We start from the raw sequence: 22,426 nt of genomic DNA on the forward strand, positions 1-22,426 counted from the left end.
AGGTTGTAAAAAAAATTGTTGGTTCTCATAGCTCCAGGACTGCTTCTGATTCAAGTTATTTTTGTTATTTTTTTTCTTTTTTAGAACTCCAGCTATAAAAGCCATGAATGCTACTGGACAAGCAAACATCAATACTGTCTCTTTATATAAGGTTGGATCCATCCTATTACTTTACCTAACACCAAAAAAATGTATAAGAATATTGAATACTGAACAATTCATATGTCATGCTCTTCTTCTGATTTCATTGTTTTATATTTGAACATAAGGAGATTTGTACGTGGTCAGTTTTAATTAGCTAGCCTTTAAGTGGTTCCAAAGTGTCAAGATTTGCATTCTATGCATGAAGGTAAAAAACCTTCTGTGCGCAACATCCCAGCCCCTCCTAATACTCACCTAAGCTCCCTCTAGATCCAGCGATGAGCACTGGAGTCTTGGAAATCCTGGGTCTCCCTCTCCTCATTGGCTGAGACAGAAGCAGGAGCCATTGGCTCCCACTGTTATCAATCACAGCCAGTGAGTCAGTGAGAAAAGAGAGGGAGCTGAGCCACGGCTCCGTGTGTCAATGGACACACAGAACAGCGGATGCCCCCATAGCAAGCTGTTTGCTGCGGGGGCACCAGACAGAAGGGAGGGGCCAGGAGAGCCTGCGGGGGACCCAAGAAGAGGGGGATCCTGGCTGCTCTGTGCAAAACCACTATACAGAGCAGGTAAGTATAACATGTTTGTTATTTTTTCTTAAAAAAAAAATATGCCTTTAGAATCAGTTTTACTTGCACGGTAGCCTGCTAAAGATAGCTATTGCAGCTGACAGCAACTAGGTGCAGTCACTGGCCCATTCCAGTATAATGAAAGGTCAGTGGCAGCCACATTGTTGTGTGCATCCAGCAGCGATTACTGCAGGTAATCATGGACAGCCGTGAATAGGTGTGGCTGCTGGCGACCTGTCACTAAAGTGAATGGGGCCAGTGGCCACATCTAGCAGCTCACAGCTGCAGCAAGAATCAGAAGTTTCCCATCACTGCAATTTGCCCTATTGCCAGTGTGAATGTAGCTTAAGGCTCCATACACACTAGTGTTTTCTAAGCTCCTAGAAGCTGTTATCAGCATTTTTTCTGCTCCTGGAAGCAAAATAGTGTTACCCTATGTGTACATGCACACTATTTTAGGCTAACTTCAGCGTTTAGGAGCAGAACAAAAAAAAATATTTTTAGAGTTTTTGGGAGCATTTTGCCAGGAGAAAAAAACACTGAACTCTCCTAAACGTTACTAAAACACTCCTAACAGCTTTTATTCGACCTTTTTTTTCTACATGTACTGTAAAAACACTAATAAAACACTAACACCCCTAAACACTACTAAAACGTTACTACAAGCCAGCACAAAAACGCTATTATCAGTGTTTTTCATCCAGCTTTTGTTTCTAGCATTTTTTGAGCTTATAAAAAATGCTGGTGTGCATGGAGCCTCATACTGAGTTTATGTTTGCTTTTGAGGGCCAGTTATAAAAGGCTGTACTACCCCCAGACCTCCCCATTAAAGTATAAGTAAACCCTCATCTTGTAAAACAACCCATTCAGTTTAAAAAATAAACGAAAGGCAAAACATTTGTGTTTAGATATAAAAAAAATTATAAATACTTTTCCCCTGTTTTATAAGTGACCCTCTAAGCTCCTTATGCAGCTGAGAACAGAGAGCTGGGGAAGGAGAAACAGCAGAACACATAACTTCCCAGTGAATGGCTGTGCAGGGGGTGGGGGGGGGTGTGAGCAGAAGTCTGATCATTGGAATAGAGCACACTGAGTTCCCAGCACAGCGAGCAAACTGACCATTCTGCGTTCTACAGTGTTGTCAGTTTTTCATAGGAAAGCAGAGGGTCTGGCAGGAACACCAGGGATTTCACACAAAGGATGCAATACAAAGAGAAGAGGATAGGGGTCAGACACATGTTCCAGCAACAATGCTTTGCTTTGTGGCAAAACATGAATTATGTCTGTGTCACATTTAGCAGGCAGTACTACCGCAAGGTCCGACCCACTTAAGTGAATGAGGCCACACCACAACTTTTAGCCAAACACTAGGCTCACAGTTGGAGCGCAGTTTTCTTATTCATAAAACCTAATTTAGCTCTGCAAAAAAAAGAGACATTCAGGAGGTGGCAGAATCGCCTCCTGAATGTCTTTCGGTCGCTCCTGCACTGCTCTCTGAAAAGGGATCCACCACAGATCACTCTTAGTGCCTCATTCACACTGTGACACACATATGTACCTTTATGTGCTTGTTTTGTGGACTGTCCTATGCAACATGCCAAAGAAGCTCATGTGCCTTTTTGAGGTTTGTGCTCTGAAATTTTCTTTTAACCCCGCAAACCTTTTCAAATAAAAACACTCTGTTTAGGTAAATGCAGCTTAAGACCCCATTTGCAGTATGATGTTATGCTCATATGGCAGCCCATTCCTTTTAATGGACTACTTTGCCATGTATGTCACACCTCAAACTGGTCTATTACAAATGACAGACCAACAGGATAACATGCAAATGTTAGTTAGCATGCGCAGATGTACAGAAGAGCTCTGCCTTGGCCATCGGGACCTGGCACACACCTGTGGTGCATCGGCTCATATGGCAAGTTTCTCCACGCATGTGCACACAACCAGAGATAGGAGACCTCCATGTTTGCACCATCTTTTGCGCATGCATTTTTTGAAACCCCATGCATGCACAGATGTGTCAAAGATCTCTGCTGGGTCCCAACAGCCAGGCAGGGCCCTTCAGTAAATGTGAGCACGCATGAAATCAAGTGTGACATCATTCTAACCTAGGCGAGAAAGGAGGAAGTGCTGAACTGCAGCACAAAAAAGTAAAAAGAACTTAAAACATTTTTTAAAAGGAAATCTAAATGTAATGTTTAAAGTACTAGACTGTTATATCAGTATAACAGAATAAGATATAGTACATATCTGTGTGGCCTTCAGATATGTACTATTTTGTATTGCCAGTAATTAACATTTTCAGTAAGAATTCTAAAAATTATTCTTTGCACCTCTATCGTATAGGTGCTGTCTGTAGAGCCAGTGCTCAACAAGTAAGTATTATCTTATTATTATTATTGTTAAAGCATTTTTTTTTACAAAAGATGAATTAAAAGCAATGCATTGTGTTTTCTATATATTTTATCTAATATGTTCAGGCGTAGAGAATAATATTTTTCTATTTAGTACTAGTATTTAGTGTAGTATCTCTGTCAATGGATATTCCATATTTTTTAGATTTTCTTCTTTAGATAGTGATGAAAGATGATGAATCCCCAGTATTACAGCATCATTACTCATCCTTCTCAAAGAACACGTACAGGAACTGCAGGACTTCTTTACGTAATAATCATTTATTGGCCCTTATTTGTCTGTTCATTTTAGTATGACCATCTATACAACAACAATGAGCGCTGCTTTTCCTGAGGAATACTCCACTCAAATTAGGAATATAAAGTAAAGGTAGGATACTCATTTGTCATTCTGATTTCTAGCACTACTTAAGATGTTGGTTGTGATATATAAGGGTCTCCAAATGTTTCAGTGCACAGGTCATATACACTTATTGCCAACAGTATTGGGACACCCCTCCAAATCATTGGATTCAGGTGTTCCAATCACCTCCATGGCCCCAGGTGTATAAAATGAAGCACCTAGACATGCAGACTGCTTCTACTAACATTTGTGAAAGAATGGGTCGCTCTCAGGAGTTCAGTTAACTCAAGCGTGGTTCCGTGATAGGTTGCCACCTGTGCAATAAGTCCATCCGTGAGGTTTCCTTGTTACTAAATATTCCACAGTCAACTGTTAGTGGTATTATAATGAAGTGGAAGCAACTGGGAACAACAGCAACTCTGCCACGAAGTGGTAGACCAAGTGAAATGATAGAGCTGGGTCAGCGCATGCTGAAGCATACAGTGCACAGAAGTCGCCAACTGTCTGCAGAGTCAATAGCTAAAGACCTCCAAACTTTGTGTGGCCTTCAGATTAGCACAACAGTGCAATAGAGAGCTTCATGGAATGGGTTTCCATGGCCAAGCAGCTGCATCCAAGCCTTACACCACCAAGTGCAATGGAAAGTGTCGGATGCAGTGGTGTAAAGCACGCCACCCCTGGACTCTGTAGCAGTGGAGATGTGTTCTCTGGAGTGACAAATAATGCTTCTCTGTCTGGCAGTCCGATGGATGTGTCTGGGTTTGGCAGTTGCAAGGGGAACATTACTTGCCTGACTGCATCGTGCCAAGTGTAGAGGGGATTATGGTGTGGGTTGTTTTTCAGGGGTTGGGATTGGCCCCTTAGTTCCAGTGAAGGGAACTCTTAGGGCGTCAGCATACCAAGACATTTTGGACAATTTCATGCTGCCAACTTTGTAGGAACATTTTTGGGGATGGCCCCTTCTTATTCCAACATGACTGTGCACCAGTGCACAAAGCAAGGTCCATAAAGACATGGATAACCAAGTTTGGGTTGGCGGAACTTGACTGGCCTACACAGAGTCCTGACCTGGTATAACAGATTTGGGATGAATTAGAGTGGAGATTGCGAGCCAGAACTACTCATCTGACATCATTGCCTAACCTCACAAATGTGCTTCTGGAAGAATGGTCAACCATTATCATAGACACACTCCTAAACCTTGTGGACAGCCTTCCCAGAAGAGTTGAAGCTATTATAGCTGCAAAGGGTGGGCCAACTCAACATTGAACCCTACGGACTAAAACTGGAATGCCATTAAAGTTCATGTGCTTGTAAAGGCAGGCGTCCCAATACTGTTGGCAATATAGTGTATTTTACAAATATTGAAAAAAAATTCCCCCCTCACCAGAGTCCCCATCAGAGTTACCCCTAACATTAGAGTTTCCATCAGAGTGGCTCTTAAATCAGAGTCCCACTTATATCAGGTTTCCCATCACAGTCACCCTTTTGTATCAAGGTCCCCATCAGATTCCCCCTTTACATCAGGGTCCCCATCAGAGTTCCTCTTTACATCAGGAGGCCTATCAGAGTGCTCTTTACATCAGTGTCGCCTTACATCAGGTTCACCATCAGAGTCATCCTTTACATCAGGGTCCCCATCAGATCCCCCTTTACATCAGGGTCACCATCAGATCCCCCTTTACATCAGGGTCCCCATCAGAGCTCCCACTTATATCAGGGTCCGTATCAGAGTGCACCTTACATCAGAGTCCCCCTTACATCAGGTTCCCTATTAAAGTCTCTTTTATATCAGGGTCTCCATCAGATTTCCCCTTTACATCAGGGTCTCCATCAGATCCCCCATTTTACTTCAGGGACCCCATCAGAGCCCCCCTTACATCAGAAAGTGACCATAGGCAGTCTCTGCTGACCTTAATCCTCAATCAGTGTACATTGAGAATATGCCAGTGATCCTAGCTGGGGGACAGATAAAATGTTGCAGTGGGAAGTGTGTGGGTTGTGGGCAATAGTTTTGGAACCCCTAATATAGACAATCAATTTTGAGGGCTTATCTGACATGTTTTTGGCATGTTTGAATGAAGGGTTGAGTGCCCACATTTTCATTAGAACAGCTTAGTTTGTGTCACATGAACATCATTCTTCCTGTATCTTTTATTCCATTAGCAAAACAAATAGGAACTGCAGGCAAATATATAAAAGGTACCTAGACAGATTCAGGTACTAGCTACGAATGCATGACCTGAATCTGCAAATACCTGAATCTGTCTTCATATTCTCAAGGCACTAGACATGAGCTCTGCTGTTTTTCATGTGGGTGAAAATGCCTTCAAAGAGAAATGTACCAGTATATTGTATTTCCTTGATACATTTATGTTCTTGATATTTTTATTGTGTTCAGGACTAAGCAGTAATAAAAATACTTTTTTTCAAGTCTTTATTGCTCTCTAGTCAGCCCCTTGCAGCAAGCTGATGATACACTTGAGGATATTCTGCAGCCAATCACCAGCTGGTGAACTGTCCGAATATCCTGGGGGCTAGTCAGAGGAGGGAATAATATCTGGGGGATAGTCAGAGGAGGGGCCTGCAGCGTATTTACCACGAAGCAAACAAGGTGCTTGCGTGGGACGGCAATGTTTGGGGGGGCGGCACCAGCGCCTGCTGTTGTAGGACAGCAGCTTCCCTAACAAACTCATCCAAGCTCCCTGCTTCCCAAACCGACTCTCCTGCAGGTTCCCCACTCCTGCCCCTGCACACCGGGTCAATTCACCTGTCCTCAACAAGAGCAGGCCATCCCCTCGGATGGAGTTGAGGAGGACCCAGATGCTCCGGCTGGCACATCCTTCATCTCCCTCCAGAGCCACTCCTCATCTAGAGCCCAGAGCCACCCTCATCACCACCAACATATAGTTATGGGGCATGGCATACCCAGCACACAAGAGATCCCACAGCGGGCAGGGTTTGTTGGTGACCGGTGGTTGCAGGTGGCAGAGGGTGGTGGTTGCGGGGGTAGGTGGGGAGTCGGGATGCTGGTGGGGTGGGGGACACCCAATTTTAGAGTTGCCTAGGGCAGCACAAGGAATAAATACACCCCTGGGAGGGGCATCTCTTTCTCTGTTTCCTAGCTGATATGGATTAACAAGTTAAACAACATCAGTTAGTTAATGGAATATTTAACCACCTCCCGCCCGCCATAGTCCAATGATGGGCACAAGGTGGTTCTCTCGTTCTGATAGGCCATTTTTTGACGGCCTTCCTTTCTCACCACGCATGCGCGACTCAGGGAGCGCGCAGCGCGGCGATCAGTGGTCTCTATGTCCCTCGGACACAGCGGATCACCAATCCACGGAAAGAGCCAAAGATGTCGGCTCGGTAATGTAATCAGCTGTGTCCAATCACAGCTGATCACATGTAAACAGGGAAATTCCGGTTATCGGCATTTCTGTCCTCTCGAGCTGTCACGCTGACAGCTCGAGAGGAGAGGAGAGCCGGTAATCGGCATTCCGCGGAGGGGACATGTACACTGATCATCAGGGCACTGATGATCAGTGTGCCCTGATGATCAGTGTGGCCCAGAAGTGCCACGTGCCAGTGTCCATCAGTGCCACATCAATGCCACATATCAGTGCCTACCAGTGCACATCAATGCCACATATCAGTGCCCATCTTAGCTGCCCTTCAGTGTCACCCATCAGTGCGCATCAGTGCCGCCTATCAGTGCCGCCTATCAGTGCCAGTCAGTGCCGCCTATCAGTGCTAGTCAGTGCCACCTAACAGTGCCAGTCAGTGCCACCTAACAGTGCCAGTCAGTGCCGCCTATCAGTGTCGCCTATCAGTGCCATATATCAGTGCCATATATCAGTGCTGCCTTTCAGTGCCCATCAGTGATGCCTGTCAATGCCCAACAGTGCCACCTACCAGTGCCTCCTCATCAGTGGCACCTATCAGTGTCCATCAGTGCATCTTATCTGTGCCCATCACTACAGCCTCATTAGCGCACATCAGTGAAGCAGAAAAATCATTTATTTACAAAATTTTAAACCAAAAACTAAGAAAAAACATTTTTTTTTTCAAAATTTTTAGTGGTTTTTGGTTTGTTTAAGAAAAAATAAAAAACCCAGAAGTGATTAAATACCACCAAAATAAAGCTCTATCTGTCACAAAAAAATGATAAAAAAATTCATATGGGTACAGTGTTGCATGACCACGCAATTGTCATTCAAATGTGACAGCGCTGAGAGCTGGAAATTGGCCTGAGCAGGAAGGGAGTATAAGTGCCCTGTAGGTAAGCGGTTAAACACATTATAAAAATACCTTTTTGGGAGATGAATTTGTATCCGAAAAATAAACATTTTAATTAGCTAAAGCCATGAAAATCTCCCTTTAATAAAGGTCCAAAACTTGGGGGGGCACTTGCCCCGGGTGCCACATCAGCAGGAGCGCCAAGGGGGGTACCACCAGGTACCACTGCTCTACGTGCCACTTCCAACTCTAAAGGACTCTAAAGGACAAGTGGCGCCCGCTGCAAAAACTGGAGACACAAGTAGGAGGGAGACCGTACAGCGCACCAGCCCTGAATCACTCCGCTGAGCAATGCTTCAGCTATTGATGCTGTGTTGCTAAGCAACAGTAGCTTAAGTGTCACTCAGGAATGCTTTTTTATGGGGCGGACAGACAGAATAATAAGTATCAATTTGATTTTGATTTTTTTTTATTTCTACAGAATCAAAGATCTGTGAAGATCCACCTGAAATCCTATGCATAATGGACATTTCACTATGATGTGCATAAATAAACAACTCCTAAGTGCCCTATAGAGTCATGTACTACCAATTTCAAAAAAGTTCCATTGTTCTTGATCTGTTATTCTGCTCTTTACTTCTCCATGTTGCAATGTCTTTTCAGCTGTTTAGAAGTTTATCATTCATTATCTATATTCAACATCACATTTTCAATTTTTTCACATAGGAAAATACGATTCCAACCTATTACAAACTATTTTTCTCTATTTGCACTCCAACTCAAAAATGGGCACCTAATAGAAGATCAGAGATAGTGACCATGCTGTGAACCCAAAGTGGTAAAGGAGTAGTGTACAATTTCTTCTACAGCCTCCATCTTGGGGAAAAGTAATTACTCTACATTCTCTGTCAGAAGAAAAATGCCTGTTGCCCAGAGTAACAAATATACATCTTAAGACTCTGCTGCCTTTCCTGCAAGCCTGATTTTTGCATTTAGCTGACATGGTAAAAGATCATTTCATGCATGTACAATAAAGGTTCCTGTATGACAGTCTAAATAAGTACCAAATTCAGTTACTATGTGATACACAAGTCACATAAAGTAAACAAAAATCATCCTTTACCCTCCCTGACTGAGCCAGATTGTCCATTTATGTCTCACTTGCCCTCCTCCCCTTTCCCCCTCAGACCCTGCAGATTACAGTACACTTTTAGCAAGGGAGCAGTGCTGTCAGTCCAGAAAGCAGTGGGCAGGGCTAGGTTTGGGGAGGTGCTGATTGTCAACCCATATGGAAGAAAAATATATTTGAATTAAAAAAAATCTGAAGAATATATTTTTAAAAAATATATTTTTAAATATATTTTTCATATATTTTGTAATATACACGCATTTCAACATGTGGTATATATATATATATATATATATTGAAATATATTTTGAAATATATGGAATATGGCCAAAATTGTAGCATTTCAAATATATGGCAATATATTTGGGAAGAATATTTTTAAAATCTATTTCAAATCTATTTTTCTTCTATGTGGCAAGCTACTGGGTTGCGAATCAGTAGTGACAAAGATGATAACCACTCCCCCGGCAGCATTTTTTCATTTCACTGTAGTACTAGAAGATACAGCCTACATGAAAAGGTGACAACTCTGCTCTAAATTAACGAGCAGTGCAGTGTTGTTGCCACACCATCACAGGAAGCTGCATTAGGTGGACTTCACTGACAGGATTAATAGGTATTTGCGGGACTTTACAGGGGAAATCAGAGAAAATTAGAAGCATAGAGAAAATACATAATTAAGTGTTGCAACATCTATTTTATAAGAAGCCATAATTCTACTTTAAGGACTTTTGAAATAAAGAGTAAGCGAACAAAAGGCCCTATCCATGCTTGGGGTAAAATTCAGGCTTTATCCACACTAGCATATAGATGATCATATAAAAAATGTATAAAACATTGTAAAAATTATTTTCACTGTTCTTAGTGCATTGGTAGATAATTTTCAATTACAGTATTTAATTTAACATGTAATTAAATATAACATGTAATTAAAAAAATTATTGTCAATGCAATGAATAAAGCTTGCAGTCTCTATGATCTATTATTTAATGGAAAGAGCATCAAAGTGCCCCTTCCCCCCAGCAATTGATCAGAAATCTTCTATCACCAGCTGGTTCATTCAAACAGTTGAGAGAGGATTTGTTGATTATGAATAATTTAGGGAAAATGGGGTTGATTTACTAAAGGCAAATAGAATGTTTACATTGCAAGGAAGTTGCACTTTGCAAAGGAAGTTTCCCCAGAACTTAGTGAATGAGATGAGCTCTGGTAACTTCCACCGTCCAATCATGTGCAAGCAAAAATTAATTTTCTTTATTTTTCTTGCATGTGATTATGTATTCATTGCAAAATTAAATTTCACAACATTCACCGCTTTGGAGAACCTTGCCTTGCAAAGTAAACAACCTATTTGCCTTTAGTAAATCAACCCGATTGACTTTAAAAGTAGACATTTGGTGAGTGTTTCTGACACCAGCTAAAAACTTCAAATACCAAGCCTACAAGATTGTGCTTGCATTGCCGAAGCCATAGAACTTTTTTTCCTGCACCGAGAATGCCGATGGAAGTAGCTGCCCTTGACCAACTTGTTATTACATCAATGGTTTTATCATGTTGTCAGTATCTGCTGTGTTTATAAAAACAGGAGGTACCCTAGCTGCTGTTACCTCTTTGCCCAAGGAGAAATTCCACATCTTTCACTTACATTATTCTTCTTCTTTCTAACACCACTTGCAGGAGTTCCAACTAAAACTTTGTGTCCAGCATATTTTTATGGAATAACTTTGATTGTAAAATACATATATATTTATTTTTAATGTGTAATAAAATTATATGTGCGTTACGTAATTTAATTCAAATTGTTATTCATTTTGGCTTATAAAATGTAAATTACATGCTTACTTAACAATTTTGACTATGATTGTGAATTATTATTGAAGTTATTTTAATTAAAAAGATCCTAAATATGCATTATTTTTAACCGTAGTGTCACTCTTTAGCTCTTGAGATATAGTTTAGAAGATTTTTAATGTATATGCATTGTTGTGATGCAGGAATATTACTTTAGATTTACCGTTGATACCTCTAGGACTACTAAATCCTAGGAGCTCTGATATCCAAATTTTACCAAGTTCTCCCATTAAACATCTTGGGAGAACCCACCCCATCCTGCCCCCTTTACCTCCTTGTGATGGGAAGTGTTAGTGGCTGGCCTTAAGTGCCTTAAACTCTGTCACAGTAGCACTTGCTAAGTGTTTGCCATCTATCAATTGCTTTCTGGGGTTTTTTCCAGCTGGCCCAAAATAAATAAATGCTATTTTCACACAAGCAATTTTCCTCCTCTCAAATGAAAAAAAAAAACACTTTTTTTTTCTTCTAAATACTGAATTTTAGAATGGATTTGTTCCCCATACACTGTTACACTGATTATACAGCAATGGTAAGGTTGATAAGTTATCCACATGCTGTGATTTTATATTAAAAAAAATCCCTGGAGTGAAAAGCTGTCATGTGACCTTCACCTTAAAGTGGAGTTCCACCCAAAAGGGGAATTTCCGCTTTAATGCTTCGTCCCCCGCTCCCCTTTAAGGATTGCCACCTTTGGGAAGCGGGGGGGGGGGCGCTCTGATCGCCTAGCCGCAAGCTGCCACACTAAAGATGCTGGCGCCTGGGAGAGAAGACGGCCAGTGAAACCAGCAATGGTGAAGTCACAGCTAGACCGAGAGACAGGTAACTGTCTGTATTTTAATAGTCAGCAGCTAGTTTTTTTTTCAGCTGGAACTCTGCTTTAAAGGAAATCTATGATCACAGCATTCGCTTTCATTTTAAAACATCAGCATTGTAAAAGCAAAACAAATAATTATATTTGACAATCCAATACAAGGTTACTTGAAACATTTGCTTTTATGCTGTGAATGCTGCCTATCTGCTGGTCATCTATTTGCACAACTTCCTGGATTCCCTGCATGCTTTGCAGCCTCTCCTCTGCTCTTTACTTTCAATTTCTAAGGACTATATATCCCATGGTACCTTGTTGCCTGTGTAGCGCTATCCCTGCAGGGTTCTCCTCCAAACAACATAGAAGCCACCAGCCACCCAAGGAGCAGTCTATTCACTCCAGCACCAATAAACAGTCTAGGGGTTGCATTCTTGCGATTTATTGCTGTTAAAACTAGAGAGGGGTTGAGGGCATGGGATTCTCCAAAATGGTTAGCAATTGGCTGTGAAAGGACAATCTTCTACTTATGCAAGTGTGACTATTGGACAGTCTAAGGCCTCACAGCTGGGGACCATGAGGCAAGTCTCTTTGGCATCTAGTTACCCTGCCCCACTGCACAGCTATTGGTACCCAATGCAATTTCAGGAACACTGCACTGTATAGGCAGGTCCTGTAATCTAAGCTCACAGTCCAGGGCAATGCTGACGATGGGGAATGGCCAATATCTGAGATCCTATGAGAGCTGTCTCAGTCCCCAGCTACCTCTTTCCCTTATATCCTAAAAGTCACAGGAATCAATTCAGGATCATTATTTAAAAGTCCCAAGAACAGCTGCCACCTTCTGGCTTCCTCCAGACACAATCCAGTAGACAGTCCTTCTTTAAACCAGATCCCTTTGGTGAAGTCTTGCAGTCAGTTCCAGTCACGTACCTGAGAGGAGACTGAAATGACGAGGTCGGCCTCTCTTGTATCTCCAGGCCCACTGGGAGTGGAACAGAGGGTGCCAAGGGACAGAAGGAAAATGAGTGCCAGCACAAGTTGATAGGAGAATCTGCAACAGGAGATGCGGTTTCAAGGAGATTGGTGAACCATCAGGTCAGGAACAGTAACCATGCTCAGTAGTCCAGCCAAGGTTAAAGGGGCACTTCACTTATGCTGCAGGCCCAGGACATGTGGCTTGTCAGAGCTTTCACCAGGCTGGCGGCCGGAATACTTAGCAAAGTGCAGAGCTGCAACAGCAGACAGCGGGCAAGCAATCAAACAGGTCAGGAAGCCAAGATTGGAGACAGAAGCGAGGTCACAGGATTAGCCAGGGTCATCAAGTAGTACCAAATCAGTGAAGTACCAAATCATAAGCAGAGCCAAAGTCAGGATCAAGCCGGGTCAGGACCTAGCGACAAGTCAAGAGCAGAATCCGAGATCAGGTCAGAGACTGCAGATCTTTGGGGAGCGGGGGGGGGGAGTGGGTACCCGAATTTGACAGCTACCCGCTCCCACTTCCACTGCAATCGCCTAGGCAATCAGAAGCAGAAGTTGTCCTTCCACTTCCCTCCCCGTAGTCTTCGAGGACATGTGACAGGTCCCAGAAGACTACGGGGTCATTCACAAAGCACAGCCATTCTCACGCATGCGCAGAGGGTACCTGGCTATGGAGCCGCAAGCTGTCACAGCCGGGTTCCCACACTAAAGATGCCGGCACCAGGGAGAGAAGATGGCCAGTGAAACAGTTTTTATAGCTGCTGACTTTTTTTTTTTTTTCAGCTGGAACTCCACTTTAAGAGGCAGCTGCTTTGGGCCCTGCCTGGCATTGCTGCACTGCTGACTCAGACTCCTCCTCTCTTCTGCCACAGAAGAGCCGAGCGGCCGGCCCGATATTCTAACACGGCGGCGGGGGGAAGTCCTGGTCAATATTCGCTCCATAAGACGCGCAGACATTTCCCCTCATTTTTTGGGGGGATCTTATGGAGCAAAAAATACGGTATATAACTCCTCCATCAACTCCTCTTCTCCTCTGGTCTGGTCACTTTTTTCACTGTCAGTAATCATGTGTGTCTTACACAGTTTTTTTCATAGTGTTTTTATGTTTAACAGTGCATTGTTTTTATTGGTTTATTAGAGATAACGCACTATGTAAATTTTCTTTTTTTTTTAGGTTACTTTGGTCGTGGGAGTCACAGGAAAGGCTGTAACACCAGGATTTCTTAAATTATCACTGTGTGACTTTATTATTTTTGAAGGACACTAGTATATGTTTATACACTGATCTGAATTTGGGACTTTTGGTTTATTGTCATTTATGGACACTTTTTGATATTTTTATTTTTTATAATTTTTTAAATATTTTTTCTGAATATATATGGTATAGGTAGCATATGATTATTTACAGATTTATACACTTTTAGGGTGAAGGTGTTATTTATGCTATTGGGTATACTTTGGTATTTAATTTAATTTTATTTAGGGAGATATCGTAATTTTTACACATAATTTTCTGAGTTAAGAGTACATATTTGGACAGATTTTTTTAAAACCAGTGTCACTTTAAATTATCAGAGTCAACTATCGGAATGCAATCAGGACCAATTTTGGACATACCCAAAATTTATAATTTAATCCATATTATTGTATAATTAATCAGTATCAAAATAAACAATACTATATAAAAAGTTTTAATTTAAAAAAATGACAGCTGTATTTATGAACCTGTAGGTACGTTCAGTGCTTGACCTTTTGGTATTAATAGCGTCTTAAGCATGGTTACCTGCTTACTCACACGATTTACTTCACATGGATAAACAGATATTAAGACTGCGACCTAATTTTTTTAACACCGCATCATCATACAGGTAAATATACACTGTGAAGTGAAAGTGGATATTTCCTGTAACCCCCGGGGACTCAAGTTACGCAGGTAGGGTCAGATTTAGACCTTGGAGGGCCCAGGGTACTTTTTTGGGGACAATCTATTTGCTATTAGTAAATCAAGGAGGCAAAGGGGTTGATTTAGTAAAACTGGAGAGTGCTAAATCTGGTGCAGTTCTACATAGAAATCAGTTGGCTTCCAGGTTTTCAAAGCTTAATTGAACAAGAGGAAGTTAGAAGTTCTGCACCCTCCAGTTTTAGTAAATCAACCCCAATATACCAGTCCAGAGTAAAAAACTTTTACAGATGATGGCAAGCAAAATATTATTTATCAAGATACATTTAATAAAGAAAGTAATGTATTATTATTATTATTATTATTTATATTGTATTATTTTATATATTTTGTAATACTGTTTTATGCTATTTTTGTATGGGGGGGCCTTCTGTCAGGGGGTCCAGAGCTGTTGCCCTTATAAATCCCACACTGTCCTCATGTACTGCATGTGTAAAATCACAAATCAGAAAACTGTTTTTATGACAAGTTCTTACACATAGTTTTAATTTTGAAAGTATTGAAAACAAGCCTGTAGACTATTATTAACAAACTGTAATGAGTAATGCTGCAAACTGACCAGTCAGTACAGGCTGATTGACACTGTCTATGACAGAACAAAATACACATAAAAGGGAGGCAAAATTGTACATATCCAGCAAAACTCTGATAAGTGTTTTATATTTAAATTTAAATTGGCAATTTCATATATATTATTATTATTATTATACAGTATTTATATAGCGCCAACGGTTTGCTCAGCGCTGTACATTATAATGGGAGACAGTACACAAGACAGAACAGTAACAATACAATACAATACACGAGGGGTTCGAGGGCCCTGTTCCTTGGAGCTTACAATCTAGGAAGGAGGGGAGAGTGGTACAGGAGGAAATAGCTGTGGGGGATGGAGTGGTGGGAAGACCGGAGGAGATCAGCAAATTAGGTGAGGGCGGGGTAGGCTTCTCTGAAGAGATGGGTTTCCAGGGTGCGCCTGAAGGTGAGGAGGGAAGGTGACAGTCTGATGGATTGGGGTAGTGAGTTCCAGAGGATGGGGGAAGCCCTGGAGAAGTCCTGGAGACAGGCATGGGAGGAGGAGACCAGGGAACTGGAGAGTAGGAGGTCTTGTGAGGAGCGGAGAGTGCGTTTTGGGTGGTAGATGGATATCAGGTCGGTGATGTAGTTTGGGGCAGTGTTATGAACAGCTTTGTACATTAATGTTAATATTTTGAATTTTATGCGTTGGGCAGTCGGAAGCCAGTGGAGGGATTGGCAGAGGGGAGTGGCGGATACGGAGCAGTTGGTAAGGTGGATGAGTCTGGCCGCAGAATTCAGGATAGACTGAAGCGGGGATAGCCTGTGTTGGGGTAGGCCGGCGAGGAGGGAGTTGCAATAGTCAAGTCGGGAGATGATAAGGGAGTGAATGAGTTGCTTTGTAGTTCCTGGAGTTAGGAACGTGCTTATTTTGGAGATGTTGCAGAGGTGGAGTCTGCATGAATTTGTCAGTGATTGGATCTGGGGCTGGAAAGACAGATTGGAGTCTAGAATGACACCTAGTACTCTGGCTTGTGTGGTGGGGCTGATGGTGGCGTTGTTGGTCGTGATGGAGAGGTCGGGTGGGGGGGCGCGGGCTGGTGGGAAAACTAGGAGCTCGGTTTTGGCAAGGTTTAATTTCAGGAAGTGGAGTGACATCCAGTTTGATATGTCGTTCAGAAGGCTAGTGATTCGGGCGGAGACTGAAGGAGTGAGGCGAGGGGTAGAGAGATAGATTTGAGTGTCATCGGCATAGAGATGGTAGTAGAAGCCGTGGGAGTGTATCAGTTGGCCAAGGGAGAAGGTATAGACGGAGAAGAGAAGGGGCCTGAGGACAGAGCCTTGGGGGACCCCAACAGAGAGGGGGAGTGAGGGGGAGGTGGCAGTGTTATAGGTAACACTGAAGGAGTGTTGGGATAGATAGGAAGAGAGCCAGGAGAGAGCGGAGTCTCTGAGGCCAAAAGAGTATAGTTTTTTGAGGAGGAGGGGGTGGTCGACCACGTTGAAAGCTGGTCGAGGTCGAGGAGTAGTAGCACTGAGTAGTGGCCATTGGCTTTGGCGGTTAGCAGGTCGTTGGTGAGTTTGAGTAGGGCGGTTTCAGTGGAGTGTAGAGGGTGGAAGCCAGATTGTAGGGGATCAAGGAGGTTGTTGTCGGTGAGGTGGGAGCTTAGGCAATTATAGGCTAAGCGCTCAAGGAGTTTAGATGAAAATGGCAGCAGGGAAATGAGTCTAAGGTTGTTTAGGTCGGTGGGATCCAGGGAGGGTTTTTTAAGTATGGGAGTGATGTGCGCGTGCTTCAGGGGGGAGGGGAATTTGCCAGTAGAGAGGGAGAGATTAAAGATGTGAGTGAGGGAGCGTAGGATGGAGGAGGAGGGTGATCGTAGGAGTTGTGTGGGGACAGGGTCAAGGGGGCAGGTGGTAAGGCGAGCTTCAGAGAAGACCTTAGTGACCTCTTTGGTGGTAACGTGGTCAAAGGAGTGTTGAGGAGGTTTTAGCATGAGGCATGTTGCGCAGGGTGGAGGTCTGGACAGTGGCGAGGTCGAAAGAGAGGAGTGTTGAGGGGGTTTTCGTGTGAGGGATGCTAGGTAGGGCGGAAGTCTGAGCAGTGGTGATGTCCCTACGAATTGCGTCGATCTTGTTTTGGAAGTGGTTAGCAATCTCGTGGGCGGTGAGTGAGGTACTGGGTGGAGGTGGGGGCGGAGAGAGCAGGGAATTAAAGGTGGAAAAGAGCCGGCGAGGGCTGGAGGAGAGGGTATTGATGAGGGTTACAAAGTAGGCTTGCTTGGCAGCATGGAGGGAGGACGTGTAGGTCAGGAAGGCGGCTTTGTATTGAGTGAACGCTTGCTGGGATCTGGTTTTGCGCCATAGTCACTCTAGCACGCGACTGCGTCGCTTGAGGTTTTTGGTGTGGTCATTCTGCCAGCGTTGAAGCGGTCGGGGTCTAATATTTCGTGTGGTTAGGGGTGCTAAGGAGTCAAGAGCGGCTGACAGCGAGTTGTTATAGACAGTAGTGGCCAGGTCAGGGCAGGACAGGGGAAGGATACTGTCGTAAAGTTGGTCAGCCGCAGAGTGGAAGGGGGCAGGGTTCAGGTTGTGGAGGTTTCCGCTGGTGATGGTTTGACATTTGGAGGGGTAGGTGTAAGAAGACGAGGAGACGGAGAAGGTGATGAGGTTGTGGTCAGAGAGGGGAAAAGGGGTGTTTGTGAGGTTGTGGGGTGTGCAGAGATGAGAGAACACAAGGTCAGAGTGTTCCCGTCGGAGTAGGTGGAGGACTGTATGCACTGTGCGAGTGCGAAAGAAGAGGTTAGATGGAGGAGTTGGCATGTGGCCGGGCTATTGATGTTGGTAGGGATGTTGAAGTCCCCAAGGATGATGGTAGGCAGCTCAGAGGGGAGAAAGAAGGGTAACCAGGTGGAGAAGTCGTCGAGGAAGCGGGATACGGGTCCAGGGGGCCGATAGATTACTGCAATCCTCAGGGGGATTGGAGAGAACAGTCGGATGCAGTGGGCCTCAAAGGAGGAGAAGGATAGAGAGAGAGGGTTTGGGAGGACTTAAAAGGTGCTCTGCAGTGACAGGAGCATACCAACCCCACCACCTTTTCGACCGCTGGGTCTGGGTGAGTGGGTCCAGGTGAGACCTCCATAGGAGAGTGCTGCAGGGGAGGTAGAGTCGGTGGTTTGGATCCAGGTTTCGGTGATCGCCAGGAGGTTGAGGGAGTGGGAGACAAAGAGGTTGTGGATGGCGGTAAGTTTGTTGCAAACCGAACGGGCGTTCAGGAGTGCACACGAAAACGGAGGGGTGGTTTTGGGGAACAGGGGGACTGGTATTAGGTTGAGAGGGTTGCGGCAGTTTATGGAAGTAGGTAGGTGCCTTGTGGGTGAGTGAGGTGGAGGAGGACCAGGATTTGGGGAGATAGGGATAGCAGGAGAAGAAGGGTAAGAAAGGTGGCATGGGATCGAGATGTACAGGAGCGTGTGATTCTATCATTGGTGGCGTTCAGGGCAGTGGGAGAGTGGAGCAGCAGGAGGAGGTGGGGAGAGCCGTAGAGGAGAGAAAGAAGCAGTGAGGGTGCAATGTATAGTTGTTTGGGAGGAGCGGGGGATAGATAGAAGAGATTTTGGGGACGGAGGAGAAGAGTACGAGGAGGAGGAGTACAGGTGGCCTTTTAGGGAGGAAGCGGCGGACAAGTGAGGTGGAAAGTCTCTCAGGGCGCTTGGTTGTAGATAGTCGGTGTGTAGTGGCGTATCCCGTAGCTGTACCTTTCTGTGACAAGAGTTCTCGTGCTTAGGATCAGGATGGGTAGAGTTCTGTTCGGCCAGTTGTGGTCAAGGGTAGTCAAGCGTCAGATGGACTGTGGGTCTATGTATGCAAATCAAAAGAGGGAGTAAGGCTCCATGCACACTAGCATTTTTTTTTAGCTAAAAAAACACTGGAAAAAGCGCTGGATAAAAAATGCTGGTAATACCGTTTTAGTGATTTTTTTCTGCTGGAAAAATGCTCAAAAATACTATTAAAATAAAAATAAAATAAATTTTCCATTCTGCCTTTCAAACCAGTGTCCTATAAACTAATTGAAAAGCTGCTCCTACCTCTGTTTATTCACCAGCTCAGAACTTAGGTATATGTGCAAAATAGTATAGTGCTATTCATGTACACTCTGAACAATATAAAAAATAAATCACCATGTACCTTTCTAAATAACTCTGATACAATCATGTTATATTGTGCATGGGGTACATGAACAGCGTTACACTATTTTTAAAATATAAAACACTAATATATTAGCCACTTGAGCTCCAGAAGATTTGCCCCACTTCATGACCAGGCCATTTTTGCAATTCAGCACTGCGCTACTTTAACTGACAATTGCGCGGTCATGCAACACTGTACCCAAAATAAATTTACATCATTTTTTCAAACAAATAGAGCTTTCTTTTGGTGGTATTTTATCACCACTGGGTGTTTAATTCATTGCTCTACAAACAAAAAAACACTGAAAAGTTTTGAAAAAAAAACAATATTTTTTATTTCTATACTTTACTTTCTGCTATAAAACCTATCCAATAAAACAATTAAGAAATCTAATTTCTTCATAAATTTTGGCCAAAATGTATTCTGCTACATGTTTTTGATTAAAATCAATTCCAATAAGTATATATTGATTGGTTTTCGTGAAAGTTACAGCACCTACAAACAAAGTCACAAGAGATAGTAGCAATCAAACGTGCTGACTACATGTACATAGTGTGTTCATAAAATATTCAGAGCCCATTCACTTTTTCAATTTTGTTATGTTTCAGCCTCATACTATAGTTGTTTAAGTTCATTTTTTTCTCATTAATCTACACTCAGTTCCCCATAATGGCATAGTGAAAACGGAATTTTAGAAATGTTTGCAAATTTATGAACAATTAAATACTGAAATATCTCATTGGCATAAGTATTAAGACCCTTTGCAACAACAAAGAGTTCAGGTGTCTCCCATTTCTCTTGATCGCTACTGAGATGTTTGTACACCTTGATTGGAGTCCACCCATTGTAAATTAAATTTATTGGACATGATTTTGAATGGCATACACCTCTCTATAAAAGGCCTCACAGCTGACAATGCATACTGTATCACAGCAAAAGCCATGAGGTCAAAGGAACTACCTGCAGACATGATTATTGCAGGGCACAGATCTGGGGAAGGCTACAAAATAAAATTCCCCTGCACTGAAGGTTTCCAAGAGCACAGTGGCCTTCATAATTCTCAAACGGAAGAAGTTTGGCACAACTAGAACTCTTCCAAGAGCTGTTCACCCAGCCAAACTGAGCAATCGGGGTAGAAGGGCCTAAGGAAGAGAGGTGACCAAGAATCTGATGTCCTCCACCAATCTGGGCTTTATGGCAGAGTGGCTAGACAGAATCCTCTTCCCAACACATGAGAGCTCCCTTGGAGTTTGCAAAAAAGTACCTGAAGGACTCTCAGACTGAGAGGAACAAGATGCTCTGGTTTGATGAAACCAAGATTGAACTGTTTGGCCTCAATTCTAAACATTATCAGGCACCACTCAATACCTGCCCAATACCATCCCAACAGTGAAGCATGGTGGTGGCAGCATTATGCTGTTGGGATGTTTATCAGCAGCGGGGACTGGGTGACTGGTCAGGGTTGAGGGAAAGCTGAATCGAGCAAAGTACAGAGATATCCTCAATGAAAACCTGTTCCATAGCACTCAGGACCTCTGACTGGGTCAAAGGTTCACCTTCCAACATAGCCAATAAAACCAAGTGAATTTCTGTACTAGAATTAAATAAAAAAAAAAAGCAGCTAGAACAGGTCAAAATATGCAATACAAAAAGTGCAGCGCTATACAAAAAATAATAGTACAATAAAGAAGAAGTGATAATTAAAAATCAAGTTCTTGTGTAAACATCGTCAAATAAAGTTCACAAATAAATGAAAAGTGCTTCCAAGCAACCACTCATCCAGTGAGATTCAGAGGAAGAAGAGACACTTCAGAAATCCTGGTGACAACCAAGAGTAAGTAGGAACTCTTGCAGGAGCTGTTGGGCTCTCAATCTATTGAAAAGCTAGCAGCACTTTAGAGATTAACCCCAAACACATCCATGATGGGTAATATAGCACCACTCCGACCCTCGGTTTCCACTCCAGCCTCGCTCTCAAACAGTATCAACCTCAGATTCGTTTTCGGTTCTCTCACCTTTCAACATGACAATGTTCCTAAGCACACAGCAAAGACAACACAGTAGTGGCTTATGGAAAACTCTATGAATGTCCTAGAGTGCCCCAGCCAAAGCCCTGACTTGAGCCCGATTGAACATCTCTGGAGACACCTGAAAATGGGTCCCCATCCAACCTGACTAAGCTTGAGAGGATTTGTGAAGAAGAATGGCAGAAAATCCCCCAATCCAGGTGTACAAAGCTTGTCAGGTCACCCATAAAGACCCAAGGCTGTAATTGCTGCTAAAGGTGCTTAAAGGGTGCTTAAAGAGTAAAGGGTCTGAATACTTAAGTACATGTGATATTTCAGTTTTTTCTTTTTAATAAATTAACAGACATTTCTAAAATTCTGTTTTCACTTTATCAATATGGGGTACTGAGTGTAGATTAATTAGAGAAAAAAATTTAATTTAAACAACTGTAGAATCAGGCTGCAATGTAACAAATCTGAAAATAGGGGGTCTGAATGTAAGCTGCTCATATCATGAACAAAACAGGGAGCTGATTTACTAAAGGCAAATAAGATGTTCAATTTGCAAGGGAAGTTGCACTTTGCAAAAGAATGTGCCCCAGAGCTTAGCTGAATGTGGTGAAGTTTGCACTTACAAAGAATACCAAATCGCGTGCAAGGAAAAAAAAATCATGATGATCTTTCATGTGATTGAATGATGGAAGTTAGCAGAGCATCATGTCAATCACTAATCTCTGGGCAAAGACCCTTTCAAAGTACAACTTCACTTGCAAAGTAAAGAACCTATTTGTCTTTAGGAAATCAACCCCATTGGATAAAACCACCATCCCACTCCAACAGAGGTGGTGGTGGTGGTGGTTTATTTACTCTGTGCCCTAGTACCCTTTACACTTACTGTTGCCCCGAATCTGACCCCCTGACTTCCTCTGGACATTCTACTGCCCTATCTGCCACCCAAGCTTCCTCTTTCCTGTGCAGAAAGGACTCTTCTGCCACAATGTTAGATATCATGGAAATAAATTTGGACCTTTTTGAGGCTGCAGATAGCAGAGGCCACACCCATGTCCCTTCCTTTCAACATCCCATCCTGAATCAATCATTGACTTTGCCATTGAGCCAGGCACATTCCCTGAGGAGAAGGTGATAGTTGAGAATGATCCCTCTCTTTCTGAGGAAATGGATCAGGATTACACACCTATAGCAGAGATTTCATGCAATATTCAGGATACCATAGCTATCCTTATTGACGTTTTATGCTTCTGCTTAGCATTAGAGCAGCCC

The 22,426-nt window shown here is 43.1% G+C and overlaps 1 protein-coding gene across 2 annotated transcripts in view; it reads left to right on the forward strand.

The window, feature by feature from the left end:
* LOC149447622 (N-acylethanolamine-hydrolyzing acid amidase-like) overlaps positions 1-10,747 on the forward strand; it is a 44,166-nt gene extending 33,419 nt beyond the window's left edge. For both annotated transcript variants that reach the window (XM_089652307.1, XM_089652306.1), the window contains exons 8-11: positions 85-151; positions 3,057-3,085; positions 3,417-3,494; positions 8,191-10,747. In XM_089652307.1, the coding sequence (XP_089508433.1) occupies positions 85-151; positions 3,057-3,085; positions 3,417-3,492 (172 nt within the window). In that variant the 3' untranslated portion in view covers positions 3,493-3,494; positions 8,191-10,747. The remainder of the gene's footprint in view (positions 1-84; positions 152-3,056; positions 3,086-3,416; positions 3,495-8,190) is intronic.
* Positions 10,748-22,426: the final 11,679 nt, after the last annotated feature.

The sequence above is a fragment of the Staurois parvus genome, unplaced genomic scaffold (genome assembly GCF_062004578.1).
Source record: "Staurois parvus isolate SC_StPar_1 unplaced genomic scaffold, SC_StPar_1.0 ptg000679l, whole genome shotgun sequence".
NCBI lineage: Eukaryota > Metazoa > Chordata > Amphibia > Anura > Ranidae > Staurois > Staurois parvus.